Source organism: Meles meles, chromosome 13 (genome assembly GCF_922984935.1).
Source record: "Meles meles chromosome 13, mMelMel3.1 paternal haplotype, whole genome shotgun sequence".
NCBI classification, from domain to species: Eukaryota; Metazoa; Chordata; class Mammalia; order Carnivora; family Mustelidae; genus Meles; species Meles meles.
The window spans coordinates 32,809,800-32,826,581 of NC_060078.1; the positions used below are offsets into that span (position 1 = coordinate 32,809,800).

Below are 16,782 nucleotides of genomic sequence, written 5' to 3' on the forward strand. Positions count from 1 at the left end.
GTTTTAAATCTTCCAGTCTTAGAACTGTGGGAAAATAGTACATACATATCACTATTTAACTGTTTTCTCCAAAAAGCTAAGACACAATAAGATCTTTTTCTATTTTTTTTATAGAGATATAATTCACATATGACAAATGTATCCTCTTACAGTGTGCAAGTAAGCAGTTGTTAGTATTAAGACACAAAATTACTTCAGTGAATGAGACAGGAATGGTAGCAGGAGAACTTACTCCATCTCACCAGGCAAAGAGACAGGAGGGTCAAGTAAAGAAGATCAAGTTCCCAAGGCCAAAAGGAAACCACAGAGAAAACCAGAAGGAAGACAAACCCCCAAAGCTTAGGGCCTGAAGGAAGAACGTATAAGCCAAAAGGAAAAGGAAGCAAAGAACCTGAAAGGCCCTATTTACGCATTAAACCCAAGCCCAAGTTAATTGGCTTGAAAATCATCATCACCCATCTCCACTGTTTAGCTCACTTCTTAAAATTATCCCTCTTTAATAATAAAGTTATGTTAGTTGTATATTTGGAACTGCCTGTATGAGTTCAAAGAAGAGACAAATAACAGCATAACAGTATTAACAGTTAACATTTTGAGGCACTGGACAAAATACACATTTCACTTATTTCAATAACTTACATATATTATTTCACAACTTTACATATAAAAGAACTTAATTTTGTCACAGAATATTCATGGTTAACACTAGTAGTTTACTAAAATTACCCGTTATTACATTTATGCCCCTGCACAAAGATGAAACATGATTTAGGAAGTGCAAATGAGAATGCCTCATCAAATTGAAAATCACCAGTCCCCTTAGACATCAACACAATGGAGCTAGGCAGAGGTCAAACATCTCAAATTTCAGTGCTCACACAGAAACACTTTGAAACAAAACAAAGCACTGCTTCCACAATGGGAGAGAACAGTGTACTAATCTGGGCAAGGAGCAATAGGATTACCTTGATAGAAATCTTCATCTTCTTCTTCATGTTGATAGGTCTGTTCTTGGATGGGATTTTTTCTATAAATCCGTCCACCAATTCTTACAAGCTGTGGGCGCAGAACTTCCATGATACTTTCACCAAACAATACCCTAACGAAATCCTGAAAAGTAAATGATCACCTTACCTTGTTTTAATCAGAAATAAAAAACCCTATCTCTATTTTTTGGATCATTATGTATTTGGGACATCAGTTCACAGCACATTCTAAACCAAAACAGCACTGTTTCCATTGGATTTCCCCTATCTGCAAGCTGTTTCAAGTCAATTGCTTTATTTTCCACAACAACATTCCATTCCTGGCTCACTTTAGACAGTAATTTTTGTTTTCAAAGGTTTTATTTTTAAGTAATCTCTACAACCAACACCAGACTCAAACTCACAATCCCCAGATCAAGAGTTGCTGGCTCCACCAACTGAGACAGCCAGGCACCCCAAGATAGTCATTTGTAAATTGTTTCAGCACTCTAAGAAAAGGTGATTAAAAGGTATCCAGCCCTCTCTATACAGGCTGTCCATGCCTGGAGAGAATAGATGTCTCTTTACTATTTTAACCTCAAGGAAGTAAGATACAACCTTCTGTGTTTATCTAACCGTTTGCTAAAGGGCTCACTCCTTTTACCCAGCAATGATAATTTAGAGCATTAGGAATGTTTAGCACACTCATACTGGGGCTGGAGGATAACCCCTAAGTACCTTCAGAGGTGCTAGAAATATATACCTCAAAATTATATCCGGTTGAAATGTGACTTAACCAACGTGGTTCATCAAAACAACACATCGCCGAGAGGAGGAATCCATTTCTATAGGCCACTACTCAAAAATGGGCAACATTCAGTGAGAAGCTTCTAGTCACCACTTAATGAATCAAGAATTAAGGAAACAAAGAGTTCCTTATGGACTGGCTGTGGTTAAGTTCAACCAATGTTCATACTACGTAGGTTACATAGTCTTCGAAGTCCAAAATTAAGAGCTCCCCCCAAAACCTGACCAATCCTTACTAAATACACTAAGGCCCAATCCAACCCTTAGCAAGTTTGAGTCCCTTTAATTGGCAATTTGCTTACAGAACCAAGAGGAGATCCTGCGTTGTGAGAAATAACAAGGTAGAACGTAAACAGACTTGAACAATGTCGGGCATAATTAGCAACAGTAAGGACACTACACCGTCGTGGCCTATTCCCCCAGGACCTCACAAAATAAAAAAGGGCTTTCACAAAGGGAGACTTCAATATTTAGGTCGGGCCCTCAGACCATGAGCTGGGGAGTAAAAGAGACCGCAAACTTCACCTGCCTTTCTCACACGGCACCGGGCTACGAGACTGAAGGAAGAGGGAATAACCAGTTTAACCCTGCTTCGTGGTGGTCTAGGGAGAGAGAGGGAGGACAGCGGAAGGCCTGCAATGTCGAGTGGGAAAGTGAAGCCCTGAATCATAAAAGCAAGCAAAAAAACGAGGACACCAAGCCGAGCTAAGAAAGAGGAACTGCGGGGCTGGAGGTAAACTGCGGTAAGACCAGGTGGGTGCAGGACCCGGAAGTCCTCATCAGTGCGCGTCCTCCGACCCTCTCCGCCCTGGCCACGCCCACCAGCGCGCGGGCGCCCTCACGCCGCCGCCGGCACGGGTTCCCGCCGCCCGGGCGCGCGCACGCCGCCGTCCTCGTCGTTGTAAACGCGGCCGCTCTGGCTGGCCCTGGGGGCGGGGCTGTAGGGGAAAGTGCCAAATCCTCTGAGGTAAGTGGCCGAGGACTTAGGGACAGCCGGGAGCTTAGTGAAAGGGAGTAGATCCCTGGGATCCTACCTGCAGGGACTAGTAAAATGGAGAAGATAGGAGGAGAAACTGGAGCCTGCTGCAGAGGGAGTGTAAGGAAATTTCCTCAGGCCCCGCCGGACCGGGTGCGCATGCGGGCGGAGGGCTGGCGCCTGCGCAGTAAAGCAATGCCAGTGGCGTCGCCCCCTGGAGATCAACGGCGGGGACCGGGGAGGAAGCGTGCTTTGGAGTTAGTTTGGAAACCGCTGGCATTTTGCCCGTCCTCTTTCCAGCCCCTTTCTAGCCACCTCACCTGGTTTTAGCTATCGCTTTCGTTTGGGTGGTAGTCCAGCCGTCCAAGTGCAACGATTTGTTGATGATGGAATTTAACGATTGCTTGTAATAATTTGCCATTGCACCAGAGTATTTCCTTCAGCGTTTTTTTCATATGGAGACTTTTTTTTTTTTTTTTAAGATTTTGTTTATTTGACAGAGAGACAGAGATCACAAGTCTGCAGAGAGAGGTAGGTGGGGCGGGGCGGGGGGGAGCAGGGAGCAGGCTCCCCGCTGAGCAACGAGCCTGGTACGGGGCTTGATCCCAAGTCCCTGGGTTCATGACCTGAGCGGAAGGCAGAGGGTTAACCCACTGAGCCACCCAGGCGTCCGCATAAGACTTCTAAAGTGAAGATTCTTTTTAAGAAAATAGGCATAGGGCGCCTGAGTGGTTTAGTAGGTTAAGCCTCAGCCTTCGCCCTGGGTCATGATCTCGGGGTACAGTGATCAGGCCGCATCGGGCTCTGTGCTCTGCAGGGATCCTGGTTCTGCTTACCCCCTCTCTGTCTGCCTCTCTGCGTACTTGTGATCTCTTCTCTCTCAGTCAAATAAGTAAATAAAATCTTAAAAAAAAAAAAAAGAAAATAGGCATATATCCGATAAAAAGCAATATTTATGAATACGAGGTCATCCTTGTCGTAGGCGAAGTAAATGTTTGATCGGCCTGTCACTGTGGAAACAGCCATGCTGTGGACCCCCAAAGTAGCATTGCTCTCCTATGGGGATCCCAGCTGCCCGTAGACTCCGTTTACCTTAGAGGCCCCAACCCCAGACTACTTCATTATGACTATGTATTCATAAAGCAGAATTTTACTGAGCCCGGCAACCTGGTGTGTGAGAGTTGTGTTAATACTGTAGATCTGCAGAATGTGGAAGGAAAAAAAAAATAGTGGACCAGCCCTCAGGACACCCTGCTTCTCTGTCCCATGCATATAACCTTTGCTGAGCCACTAGTTCTTTCATTTGGGTATTCGCTTATGAAACGTTCTCATCCAGGTTCTGTGCTAGGCCTCCAGGGTAGAAAGACAACCTGTTCCCCCTTTCCTAGATCAAAGAATCCTTCCTAAATGCAGGAACCTTAAAATGAAAGTGTGAAGTGCATTAATGGAGGGCATTTCCCCTCTTCCTGAGCAGATCTTTGCCCCTCTAGGAGCATGCCGATTCTGTCAAATGGAGAGAACTGAAAATTTTCCCATCAGTGTGTTGGGACATACTGTGGATCAAAAATGAATCTGCAGAGAGGGGTAAAAGATTCAGGAGTAAATAACCATTACTAATTTTGGATAGCTGGTATCATTGTTTACTATGCCTGTAACTATATTCAGTGCTTTAGTTATATTATCCTTTGTGACACAATTATGAGGGAAATACTATTATCCCCTTTTTGGAGATGAGGCAACTGAGGAACGGGAAGGTTAAGTGATTTGTCCAGAGTCATACAGCAAGCTAAATAGCCAAACCACAACATGAACCCAGACCAAGAAACTTCAATTAGCAATAATCGCGCCTCGGATAAACCTCATTGGCTACGATACTGCCACTGCGCAAAGCTGAGACCAAGAAACTTCAGAGTCTGAACTCTATCTAACCTCTATGCTGTTTTACCTCTCTCACATGGCACCTGATACATGCCCACAAAGCCATTGCTTGAAGAATGTCACAGCATGTATGCTAACGTTTCTATAGCTTGGTTCTGTTTGGTCATCTATAAAATGAGGGAATTTGATTTGATGACCTTTAAGGAATTTTGTGGTTCCTGCGAAATGTTTAATTCATTTAGCAAACATTTATTTAAATCAGCAACTACTTAGAATAGGCCAAGCATTACGTTTGGTTCTCATGATCAGAATGCCTACCTTCATAAAGCAGTTGCAAAGCAGGGTTTATTGTTTGTTTCACTTTACCTCCTTTTCCCATCTACTGATAGCATGCAAAATTCAACTTAAATCTTTAACGCTAGAAATTACTGAAGTGTATTATTCTACCTCAGCAGTAAACTGCTTATTTATGTAACCGTAGCTTTGTGCTAATTACCCACTCCAGTTTTCAGCCCTGGCTGTTTTATGTATTGAATGATAGTAGTTCTGAGTTTGAAAGAAAACGGGATGAAAGGGAATTCCTTTGATTTATACCCAGTTTAGAAGTCACACTGTGTCCAGCCTTTGAAGCTGTCCTCACTCTGGCAGTCCCTAGGGAGCTCTGCTGAGCAACTGATTTCAAAATATAATGTATCCCTTGCATTTGCAACTGAATAGAGAGCATTTATCAAGGTGTAGGAAAAAGATTAGAGTTTTAAGTCTTAGGAGAGATATATAAACAGTTCACAGTAGGTTCTGCTCTGAACTGATGGGAAATAAGACTGAGTACCTCAGTGCCTGGCTAAATCACCTGTATACTTTGAATCCCAGCAAGAATCCACTTAGAAATTTTTTTTTTTAATTTTACACTTAGAAATATAGACCAGGTCCATTACTGCTTAAGTTCTGTTTAAAAAAGCATTTAAGAACCTGTCAAGGTATATTTTAAGCTAGTGTTGCCCAAAGGATTGGATATAAATCCAATTTGAAAAGTTGTCTCTGTGCATATGAATATTATTTGAAAGTTAAAGAACTCAGAGAAAAAGAAAAGGTGATCTAATAGCAAGATCGACAATGTCCTTAATCAGTTTGAGTTTTTAAGTAGGCTGACATTCTACTTAAAACAGTTGCCTTACTGTTCCCATATCTCACTTCAGTTTTAATCATATTACTTATGGACATATAATGAAATAGAAAATTAAACTCTGCTTCCCTGACAGCCTTAAATCCTCATCACAAAACTGAGGAAACAGAACAGCCGGCATTTCAGAAATGTGCAGTATAGGATTTTTCTTGCTAGGAAACTGGATTATGTATATATAGGATTTATATCTGCATAGCATTCCCTCATTTTTTTCAATTTTTTCATAAGTTCCAACTTTTGTAACAAATGTCTTTATTTTGCAACTAGCAAAAGAAGAAAAAAAATCAGCTAAAATTCTTGATGGCCAATAAAGAGGAAAATTCATCTTTTAAATCCTTTTAAAGTCATTTTTTCTTTGTTTTTTTTAAGATTTTATTTATTTATTTAATTGGCAGAGAGAGAGAGCAAGAGAGGGAACACAAGCAGGGGGAGTGGGAGAGGGAGAAGCAGGCTTCCTGCCCAAGCAAGGAGCCAGAGGCAAGGCTCTATCCCAGGACCCAGGGATAATAACCTGAGCCAAAGGCAGACACCCGATGACTGAGCCACCCAGGCGCCCCTCTTTCTTTTTTTAATTGAGCTGAAATTCACATAACATAAAATTAACTAATAGCCATCTCAAAGCATACAATTCAGTATAAAGTCATTTCTTTAGTCTAAATACTAGAGTTATAGGGGCACCTGGGTGGCTCAGCGGGTTAAGCCTCTGCCTTTGGCTCAGGTCATGATCCCAGGGTCCTGGGATCGAGCCCTGCATCGGGCTCTCTGCTCAGAGGGGAGCCTGCATCCCCCCTCTCTCTCTGCCTGCCTCTCTGCCTACTTGTGATCTCTGTCTGTCAAATAAATAAATACTAGAGTTATATTATCCAGTACAGTAACCACTAGCCATATGTGGGTATTTCAGTTTCAGTTAATATTAAATAAAATCTAAAATACAGTTCTTCAAGGGCACCTGGCTGGTTCAGTTGGTAGAGCATGCAACTGTTAATCTTGGAGTTGTGAGTTCAAGCCCATATTGGTATAGAGATTACTTTAAAAAAATTTTTTTTATTAAAACACAGTTCTTCAGTCACACTAATAGCCACATGAGGTTAATGGTTACCATATTGGACAGCACAGAAATAAAATGTTAGAACATTTCCATCATGGCAGAAAGTTCTGTTAGCACAGTGCTAGACCATTCTTTTTAGAAAACAGACGTCTTAGAATCTTATGTAAGTGTGTAATATAATATTTTTGTTATGAACTTCTGTAAGGAATCATATATTCTCATATATGATCTTCTCATTTGCATTTGGGCTTTTTGATTTTTTGATATGACATAGGGTTAAACTCAGCTGCTGTATATTAAACCTTGAATTCAAAGATCAGTTCATGAGCCGTTTTCTTCCAGTTTGGGAATGCCACCAAGTGATCAATTTGGGTATTACATTAGGATGGGAAAAACATTTTTCATGAAAGGACAAATATGTATTTCCTAACCAATTCCCTTTCCTTGGGAACAGAACACAGTGTTATTCTGGAATTTTATTTGGAAAATTTTATAAGTGAATTTTTTGGTATGGCTTTGTCAGGATATATCCAAGACAAACTGTCCTGTGAGGCATGTTGTTTTATCATAATTTATTTCCTCAGTCCACTGCTACCCTGGCACTGCCGTATCACCCCTTCATAACCCATAAATCACCCACAGCTGATCCCAAGTGATACAAACAGTTTGCTAATGATAGGAAGTAGTATTTTAAGTAGAAAAACAGAATAAACATATTTCACTTATAATCCTGAGAAACATTTTTGTCTGAGGCATCAGTAAAAGATTGTGGGAACAGAGAGGGTAGAAAAGGGGGGACCTCATTATTTACTAAACTGTATGCTGATTTTTATGGCAGCTAGAATGAAATGTCACTCTCACTTCCATAAACTTGCCAATTGCTGTTTTTCTTTCTCTGTAGTGAAGTGAGAATTCTGCTAGAGAGGAAATGGCTGCCTCTTCATCATCCTCCTCAGCTGGTGGGGTCAGTGGAAGTTCTGTCACTGGATCTGGTTTCAGTGTCTCAGACCTTGCCCCACCACGGAAAGCCCTTTTCACCTACCCCAAAGGAGCTGGAGAGATGTTAGAAGGTGATCTCATGCTGCTTTTTGCTGAATAATTGGATTCTGACCTGCAGTGAATATTAATTACAAAGAAGCTATTAAGTGGATTAGAGACAAGTTTGCCCTGATTTCAGCTCCACATTTCATTTCTTGTCCCCATTTCAAAATATTATTTGAAACACAAATCTTTCTCCAGACTCATAATTTTGGAGCTGAAAAAGGCTTTGGAAATCAAGGAAGTCATCTAGACTTACTGAGACCCAGAAAAGCTAAAGTGCTTTGACTACATTAAAGACAAAGTCAGCACTAGAACCAGGAATTCTCTTGACCTCCTGTTCCAGTTTGCTTTATCCTGGCACCAGTCTGCCTCCCTATGATGAGTAGGTTTGATGTATTTTTTTCTAATGTAATTAATCCACTGATAGATCAACCTCATCAAATGGGTTCTAAGTGGAAATAAAAACTATTATACCACTTTTGTATGAGAAAATGGCTCCCCTGGCTGACTACAGGACAGTGCTGTGTGGTTTTCCCAGCACTGGAGCTGGATTTGCATCAGATCATCCACCATCTTACTCAGCACCCATTTGCAAACTGGCTGGCCAAGATGAGAGCACAAGCTGTAAGCATGGCACTGCACTGATACCGAAATTCATTGGATACATGTCACTTTAGGAGCTAGATAGTAAATTCTTAATAGAGAGCATAAAAATCACCTAAAGCGCTTAGTTTAAAATGCACATTTCTGGCCCATCTGAGAGATGCCGAATTGGTCTAGGGTGCAGCACAGAATGTTTTGACTAACATTCAGGGAATGCTCATGAAGGATTGGTCCATAAGGATTAAACTGTCATGTTTTGAAAAAAGTCAGCAAAGAACCTATTAAGGATTCAAAATCTACCTGATTCTAGCACTTTTGTGCTTAGGTGTATATTGATCTTTTTTGCTTTAAGTTGCAAATTTTGGTAAGTACATTTAAAAATTAATCCAGAAATCTCTGAGAAAGGTACAAACTATAGTTAGGAGTCAGCTTTTTGGGGTGAACTTTATTCATTTTTATCAGGCAGAAAGAGTTTTGGGTTAAGCCAGAACAAACAGAAGAATCATTCATGACAGAGAAACGTGGGAAGACTGGGACCACAGGCCTCTCTGGAATTGGTTCAAATCGCAATTGCTGAAATAGACAATCAGGTAGTGTAGTCAGTGATAAAAATGAGAGGTACGTACTTTGCCTTTTCATTCTCTTCAGTTGTGTTAACTGAATACTTGAGTTTGTATCACTGACTCTGGACATAGTGAATAATTGGGGCCTTTACCATATGTGGCACTAAAAATACGACTTCAGTTTATGCAGCAGAGACCTGGTGTTAAGGAAGTTGCCCACAAAAATCAAAAATTGAAGGCACTTAAATTGCTTACTGAGTCTGATAGCAGCAGAAAAGGAATCAGTGTTTAACAATGGACTCTAAGATTGAATTCATTTAAATTCTAGCTACAGGAGAAATTTAATACAGGAGGTACCTCCTTAGTCTCAAAGCTATAAGCATTCTGTATCCGTTTATTTACTACAGATTACTTAGAAACATTAAAGAAGAAATGCTACTGAGGTTAGTCTGAATGTTGATGTTATAACAAGTTCTATCCATTTTTATTCCATCCCAGTTGTTTCATGGCGGAATGTGTTGGCTTTCTGTTGTAGGATGAATTTATATAAGATTTAAATTCAAAATGCACAGTTTTCATTGCCTTTCTTAGGTTTAAAGTTTTAGCTATATTTTAAAGCTACTTAAGGACAGACTATGAAAAATTAGAGATGGTAATCCCTGAACTAGCCTGGTCAAATCAAGAATGTTAAATTGAAAAAGAGTACTCCTAAATGAAATTTAATAAGGGTGTTAGATTTGGAAGCATCTTCTATCGTGTTTATAGGTGATGCTGTTATACAGTTAATCTAACACATATGTACCTGACCATTTTTCTTACAGTAGTTTAACCAGCTATGAAAACAAAGTAAGAAAAGTTGCCTTTTCAGAGTAAGGAAGAAAAGTAATCAGGATCCAAGTTGGATACCGTTTTTAGTCTTAACAGGTTCAACTTGATCTTGCATCCTCCTAGGTCTAAGGATAAGAAGCCCAGATAATGTACTTAACTTTATTATTTATGACTTAACTTTATCATGCATCCAGTCTCTAACAGACACCCTCACTTAAGCAATGTGTACACAGACCCCAGGTTACCAATGGTTCTACTTGGGATTTTTTTGACCTTACCATAATGCACAAGCCATATGCATTTAGTAGAGAGCATACTCTGAGTTTTGAATTTTGATCTTTTCCTGAGCTAGCGACATTTGGTACAGTACCCTCTTGGGATGCTGGGCAGGGACAGGGAGCCACAGTTCTCAGCCACATGATCACCAGGGTAAACAACCGATACACTTACAACCATTCGGTACCCACACAACCATTCCTGGTTTTCACTTTCAGTACAGTATTCAATAATTTACATGAGATATTCGACACTTTATTATAAAATAGGCTTTGTGTTAGATGATTTTTTTCCCAACTGTAGGCTAATGTAAGTGTTCCAAGCATGTTGAAGGTAGGCTAGGCTAAGCTATGATGTTTGGTAGGTTAGGTATATTAAATGCATTTTCAACTTGGTATTTTTAGCTTAGGATGGGTTTATCAGGATATAACTCCATCATAAACCGAAGATCTGTACGGCAGTTTTTAGCCCGTGGCTAAGATTGTCCTCACCCAGTTTAGTGAGCAAATTAGAAACTGCCTTCCAGCCCAGAAGTAGCTGAACTTTAGTGATATCGTAGGCTACTAAAATATAAGTTATCTGGTATTGTCTGATTTCCTGCTGTGAGGTAATTTTTTTTGAGGTAATATTCTTTTAAATGAACTTGATAGCATCCTATTTATTGGAGTTGGCACGATGTTAGGTTTGGGCAACTTACTGAACTTTTCACTACTTAATAACCTTTGCTTGTGCCTTAAGAGGAAAGTGATGCATTGCTGCTTGGTGTGTTACAAAGGGTTTGATTACAATTTCTAAATAGAAGATAGATTGCCCCCGCTGACTCCTCTCTAGAGAAATTCCAGGCTTTAGATTGGTGCAGATATCACATCTAATGGGATGTGACTTTGTGGTTAGTACAGAGCTGCAAATCAGTGAAAGTGTGTTCCATAGGCATACAGTGGTAAAGTGATATGCAGGTACCTTTTTGAAAGATTAGCTTACATCTTTTTGCTTTGAAGTTCATTGCCAAGGGAAATATGCAAATGTTATAACTTAGGCATTTTATCCTAATACAGCACCTGTGATTAAATGTAAGTGGGAGGTAGTACTTCCAGGAGCTTCCAAATACATATTGGCCTGATCCTTAAAGCCCATAATCCCCACTGCCTTGCATGAGATCCCAAAGTTCAGGATCAAACTACCTGAGAAGTGGGCTCTAATTCTCTATGCTTTGCTCTTTCTAAAATAAAACTTGAGTTGTAATTTGACTCTTAAAGCAAGGGTATAAATAGGGTAATGAACACTGGCATATTTACATAGTAAACTGGGCAGTCAGTATAAAACTGAATTAATTGAAAATCAAAATTTTTTGGTCAGTTTAGATGATCTGCTTACAAATGGCTTCCATTCAGCCAGAAGAATGGGGGAGGGAAGAGGGGACAGGATCATATACCATATAGTACAATATATAGAAAAGAGGTTGAATTTAAAGAATGTGACACTCTTCCTAAGGTGTATAGCAATTTGTGAAATAATATTTTGAAATAATACATAACATTCTGTGCATACATTAATACATAATATATATGAAAATAAGTATGTTTTCATTTCTTTTTTATATTAATTTTGAATATAATATTGGACAGAAACAGAATGCCTGGGTGGCTTAGCCGGTTAAATGTCTGCCTTTGGCTTGGGTCCAGGGTCCTGGGATCGAGTCCCGTGTTGGGTTCCTTGCTTGGCAGGGAGCCTGATTCTCGCTCTGCCTGTCACTCCCCCTGCTTGTGTTCGTGCTCTCTCTCTCTAAAATAAAAAAATACGTTGTTTAAAATAATATATTGGGCAGGGGCGCCTGGGTGGCTCAGTGGGTTAAAGCCTCCGCCTTCGGCTCAGGTCATGATCTCAGGGTCCTGGGATTGACACCCACATTGGGCCTCTTCGCTCAGCAGGGAGCCTGCTTCCTCCTCTCTCTGCCTGCCTCTCTGCCTACTTGTGATCTCTGTCTGTCAAATAAATAAGTAAAGTTTTAAAAAATATAGATTGGACAGAAACCCTCCTGGTTGTATATTCATGCCATTTGGATACAACATCTGTGCTTTTATTGTTTACCAAGTTCATCTTTTTTTTTTTTTAAGATTTTGTTTATTTTTTTGTTAGAGAGAGAGAGGGGGGCATGAACTCAAAACCCTCAGATCAAGACCTGAGCTGAGATCAAGAGTCAGACACTTAACCAATTAGGCTGCTCAGACACACTGCCACTCTTTTTTTTTTTTTTTCCAAGATTTTATTTATTTGAGAGAGAGCAAGGAAGAGCACACAAGCAGTGGAGAGGGGCAGAAGGAGAAGGAGAAGCAGGCTCCCTGCCAGATCAGGGAGATCAGGGAACCCAATTTGGGGCTTCATACGGGGCTTGATCCCAGGACCCCAAGACCATGACCCAAGCCGAAGACAGACACCCAACCGACTGAGCCACCCAGGTGCCCCGCCTTTTTTTTTTTTTTTTTTTTAAGTAAACTCTAGGCCCAACATTGATTTGAACTCAGGACCCCAAGATCAAGAGTCACATGCTCTACCAACTAATCCAGCCAGGCACCCCTCACCATGTTAATCCTAAAAATAACTTACGTTATTTTACCAGCAAAAATGGGTTTATTCAGCAGTAGCAAGGAATTGCGGCTGGAGCCAGGCAAGCAATGGCAAAACCATAGTCATGTCCAGAGAACAAAGGATTGGGAGAGGACTATAATAAACAAAAAGGCCATTGGCACAAACGAGGCATTTGTGAAGTGTAGTGGCTTTTCATTGGCTGAGTAATGACAGTTTCTCATTGGCTGGGTTGTTGCCTGGCAAGGAGAAAACCCTTTCTTCATGCTGCTGGGGTAGCAAAATAACAAGACTTCTTCCTGCTGGGAAAGCAAAATTTGCCTCTACATGTTAGAAGTCTGCGATTGACCGGGAGTGTTAGAACATAAGAGCTCCCCCTTCTGGCCTCCTGATTCTATTTCAAATGAGGTTTCCTTTACTTTCTACAACCAGGACTTCTTCCCCCCCCCCCCCCCCATTTTATTTATTTTTTTCAGCGTAACAGTATTCATTGTTTACAACCAGGACTTCTGAAATAAGGTCAACCTTGTGTGAAACACAGCAGGAAGCCAGAATGTGTTACTCCTATCTCCTTGTCACTTAATAGCTGGCTGACACGCCAACCCATGATTGATGGGTGAGTGCTTGACACCTAGTAGTGCTGGCATGAACTGCCACCTAAAAAAAGACAGCTGTGTCCTCTTCCTCCATTTGTTTAGGATTTTTTGCAATAAGACACCTTCCCCAAATGGTTTCTGCTACATTTCTAAAAGTCACATTTTCTTATATGAGCTCTGTATCTTATGGAGTATATTTTGCCATATTAGCCCTTGTCTGACAAGAACATGAACTAGCTGATATTTCACAATCATCTTCCCAGTGCTGTTGTGACTGAATTAGCTACCTTCTTGTTGCCAGTTCTTGGAACCAGTACAATGCTACGTTCTGAAATTGCACCATACTCTTATCTCCATGCAAATTGCAGTGTTTTGGTTCAGTTGGAAAATCAAGGTTACAATTTGCGTTTACAGAATAAAATTTCCCAGCAGTGCTTTGTGATGGTCATAGTGATGTAATTTTGATATATTAAAAATCAACAACAGCTCTTTCCCCCTCAGCTTTACTTTTCAGAATGAAAGTGATTCAGAGATTTGACGTGCCTTTGTATTTTGATAGCACAGGAGCCACGTGGCCAAATGTGTCTGATGTCAGCGTTTGCCTGACATGCAGAATCAGAGAACATTAAGAAACTGTCAGGTTAAGAGGGGAGAACTGTTGACCAGGACATCACACTGAGGTTTCTTATTTTTGTTTTTTTAAACATTATTTTTAAACTCTGAAACAAGTAGAGGGACTGTTGTAATATTCTAGGTATAGAAGAAGTAGCTTTTAAAAAAAAAAAAAAAAAAAAAAAAAAAAAAAAAAAAAAAAAAGAAGAAGTAGCTTTTATAGCAGAGCACTGTTCGTTCTCAATGGAACAGAAACCCTCTTTGTAAACACTGAAAACTGGACCTTGAATGTGAAAGCAGGGAAAAGAACAGGCACACTCACCTGGTTTATCAGAAGCCATAAAATCCTTCAAGCACATTAAAACTTTTCCTCTTCTGTTTGTAGATGGCTCTGAAAGATTCCTCTGTGAATCCGTTTTCAGTTATCAAGTGGCATCTACACTTAAACAGGTGAAACATGGTAAGCACGTGAGTGTTTGTACACTAACCGTGAGAATAAGTCGGGGTGGTGGGGGGAGAGGAGGGTTCAGAAAGATCAGTGTGCTTTGTGACAAAAACTCCTGGAACTCAACAAGGCTATTTAAGTGAACTTTCTAAATTACCTGTAAACAAAAACATTCTATGATCTTAAGCCAGACAAAATGTCCACCTTGAGGCTCAAAGCTGAAGTCAGAAGGTTTAGTTTTCTCGCGGAGTCAATGCTTCCTGCTCCTCTTGTGTTGCCTTTTCCTCCCCTTTCTGAAACCTTTTGTTGTTGTCCCCTACTGGTTACCATCATCTTCATTCCTCAGGTATGTATGTAATACCTTATGGTCTGTCTGCCTCTGAGATCCTGGTAGCACCATGTTCTCCCACCAGACCATTTCTCCGGTGAAGGCATAATATGGGAGGGAAAGCGGCAATTGCCTGGAACTCTAGGACTTTAGTACACATCACTATGGCATGGAGGATCCATACTCTTTTTTTAATTTTTTTTTAAAGATTTAATCTTCTGACTAACATAGAATAAGACTCTAACACTTGAATATTGAGGGGAAAAATCCTCCTAGAAGTTAATTTTTTTTTCAAAAATATTTTATTTATTAGAGAGAGAGAGAGATCACAAGTAGGCAGAGAGGCAGGTAGAGAGAGGGGGAAGCAGGCTCCCTGCTGAGCAGAGAGCCCAGTGCGGGGCTCGATCCCAGGACCCTGGGATCATGACCTGAGCCAAAGGCAGAGGTTTAACCCACTGAGCCACCCACGCACACCTAGAAGTTACTTTTTTTAGATGTTTATGGTTTTTTGTTGGGTTTTTTTTTTTAAGATTTTATTTACTGATTTTAGAGAGAGAGCACAGGGAAAGGGCAGAGGGAGAGGGAAAGAATCTCAAGCAGACTCTGTGCTGGGCACAGAGCCCAACATGGGGCTCAATCTCATGACCCTGAGATCATGACCTCAGCCAAAACCAAGAGTTGGACGCTCAACCAACTGAGCCAGCCAGGCACCCCCTTCTAGAAATTATTTTTAAACCAGTGATCACGTTGGTGGTTGGTGACTGTCTCATGGGAAATATTTTGTATTATATATTGCCTCCTTGACTCTTTGCAGATCAGCAAGTTGCTCGGATGGAAAAATTAGCTGGTTTGGTAGAAGAGCTGGAGGCAGATGAGTGGCGGTTTAAACCCATCGAGCAGCTGCTGGGGTTCACACCCTCGTCGGGTTGACCTTGCCGGGATGATCAGCTCTGGTGCACAGCAAGTGCAGGGCCAGCGAGGGACTTTTCTTGCAGCATATGCAGCCATCCAGAGATTCACAGCTCCATTGCTGAATTGTTAATTCACATCCATACTTGGTTTCTCTGTATCTATCCACAAGCAACAAATACTTAAATGTGTGATCTTGCAGGGAAATTTTTTGTTTATTTGTTTAAAAAAGTATTGAGAATCAGATTAAGACAATCGGCATCAGAGAACCAGAGGTTTAGGTTTAAGAAATATTTATAAAACTTTACAAGCCAGGTAGGACACATACCGGAATTGGCCCACTGAATGACGTCTCTCCTGTCATTCATGCAGTGCCTGGAATCCTCACCAGTCAAATCTAAGATCGGGATCGGGAGTTACAAAACACAGTGTTTCTGACCTAAAACAGTTCTTCATGCAGATGAATGTGATTTCAACTCAGGACCTGTCCAAATGAGGAATTTTAAAACGTTCGGGTTTTTTTCTATTTTTAGACATCAATTCTATAGATTCTAACTTTTTCTAACCTCTTCTAGACATGCCAAATACTGGCGAAAAGAATTACTTTTTGAATGTTGAAGCACTTGTAAAAATAAATCCGTGAGCAAAATCCTTTTAAACACAGAAATCCTGAGTTCATCTTGTGGGTGGGCTCAAGCAATTCTGTAGCAAATAAATCCTTTGAAAGAGCTCCAAATTGGTTTCTTTATCCTTTGGAAGTCTCAGGGATTTGGGATAGGGGAAAGAGGTCAAATTACTTTTTATAAGAAGGGAATCTAAAAACATTTCTCCTGAGCAAATGATAGATTTCCTTTATCTCAGGGATAGTTGTCTTTACAGAACTATATGAATTTAGTAGGTTTTCACACCATGACACAGAAAAACCTGGAAAGCTAAGGGATGGCCTTTGTTCTCCCTCCCAGGATACTTGGGAAAATCATTTATTTTAGATTCTGTGCTAATTTTGCCTTGATAACATTTGCCTTTCTCCTCTGTGATAACCTGTACCTGACCTGCTTAGAGTTGCTTAATTATGAATACATATAGTCCCAGTGGCAATTGACCCTAATCTTGGGAGTTCAAAATGTTTAACACATACTAC

At 40.6% G+C, this 16,782-nt stretch overlaps 2 protein-coding genes and 1 pseudogene across 4 annotated transcripts in view; 1 reads left to right on the top strand and 2 right to left on the bottom strand.

Moving 5' to 3' along the window:
• Nucleotides 1–3,104, bottom strand: part of ASCC1 (activating signal cointegrator 1 complex subunit 1) — a 103,787-nt gene extending 100,683 nt beyond the window's left edge. Inside the window, exons 1-2 of one of the 2 annotated variants that reach the window (XM_046026862.1) lie at nucleotides 2,807–3,104; nucleotides 966–1,110 (exon numbers count right to left, since the gene is read on the bottom strand). In XM_046026862.1, coding sequence (XP_045882818.1) covers nucleotides 966–1,077 — 112 coding nt within the window. In that variant the 5' untranslated portion in view covers nucleotides 1,078–1,110; nucleotides 2,807–3,104. Of the gene's footprint in view, nucleotides 1–965; nucleotides 1,111–2,301; nucleotides 2,562–2,806 lie in introns of those variants that run through there. The other variant, XM_046026861.1, reaches the window with a different exon arrangement.
• On the top strand, nucleotides 2,610–16,377 carry ANAPC16 (anaphase promoting complex subunit 16). Of its 2 annotated transcripts, XM_046026864.1 has the most exons (5): nucleotides 2,625–2,739; nucleotides 4,239–4,332; nucleotides 7,759–7,927; nucleotides 14,345–14,419; nucleotides 15,547–16,377. In XM_046026864.1, exons 3-5 carry the CDS (start codon nucleotides 7,786–7,788, stop codon nucleotides 15,660–15,662), a joined length of 333 nt encoding a protein of 110 aa, XP_045882820.1. In that variant the 5' UTR covers nucleotides 2,625–2,739; nucleotides 4,239–4,332; nucleotides 7,759–7,785; the 3' UTR covers nucleotides 15,663–16,377. The 2 variants fall into 2 exon arrangements, with proteins under 2 accessions (XP_045882819.1, XP_045882820.1); XM_046026863.1 differs by lacking the exon at nucleotides 4,239–4,332 and having other exon boundaries at nucleotides 2,610–2,739.
• LOC123955824 lies at nucleotides 4,440–4,640 on the bottom strand (annotated as a pseudogene).
• Nucleotides 16,378–16,782: the final 405 nt, after the last annotated feature.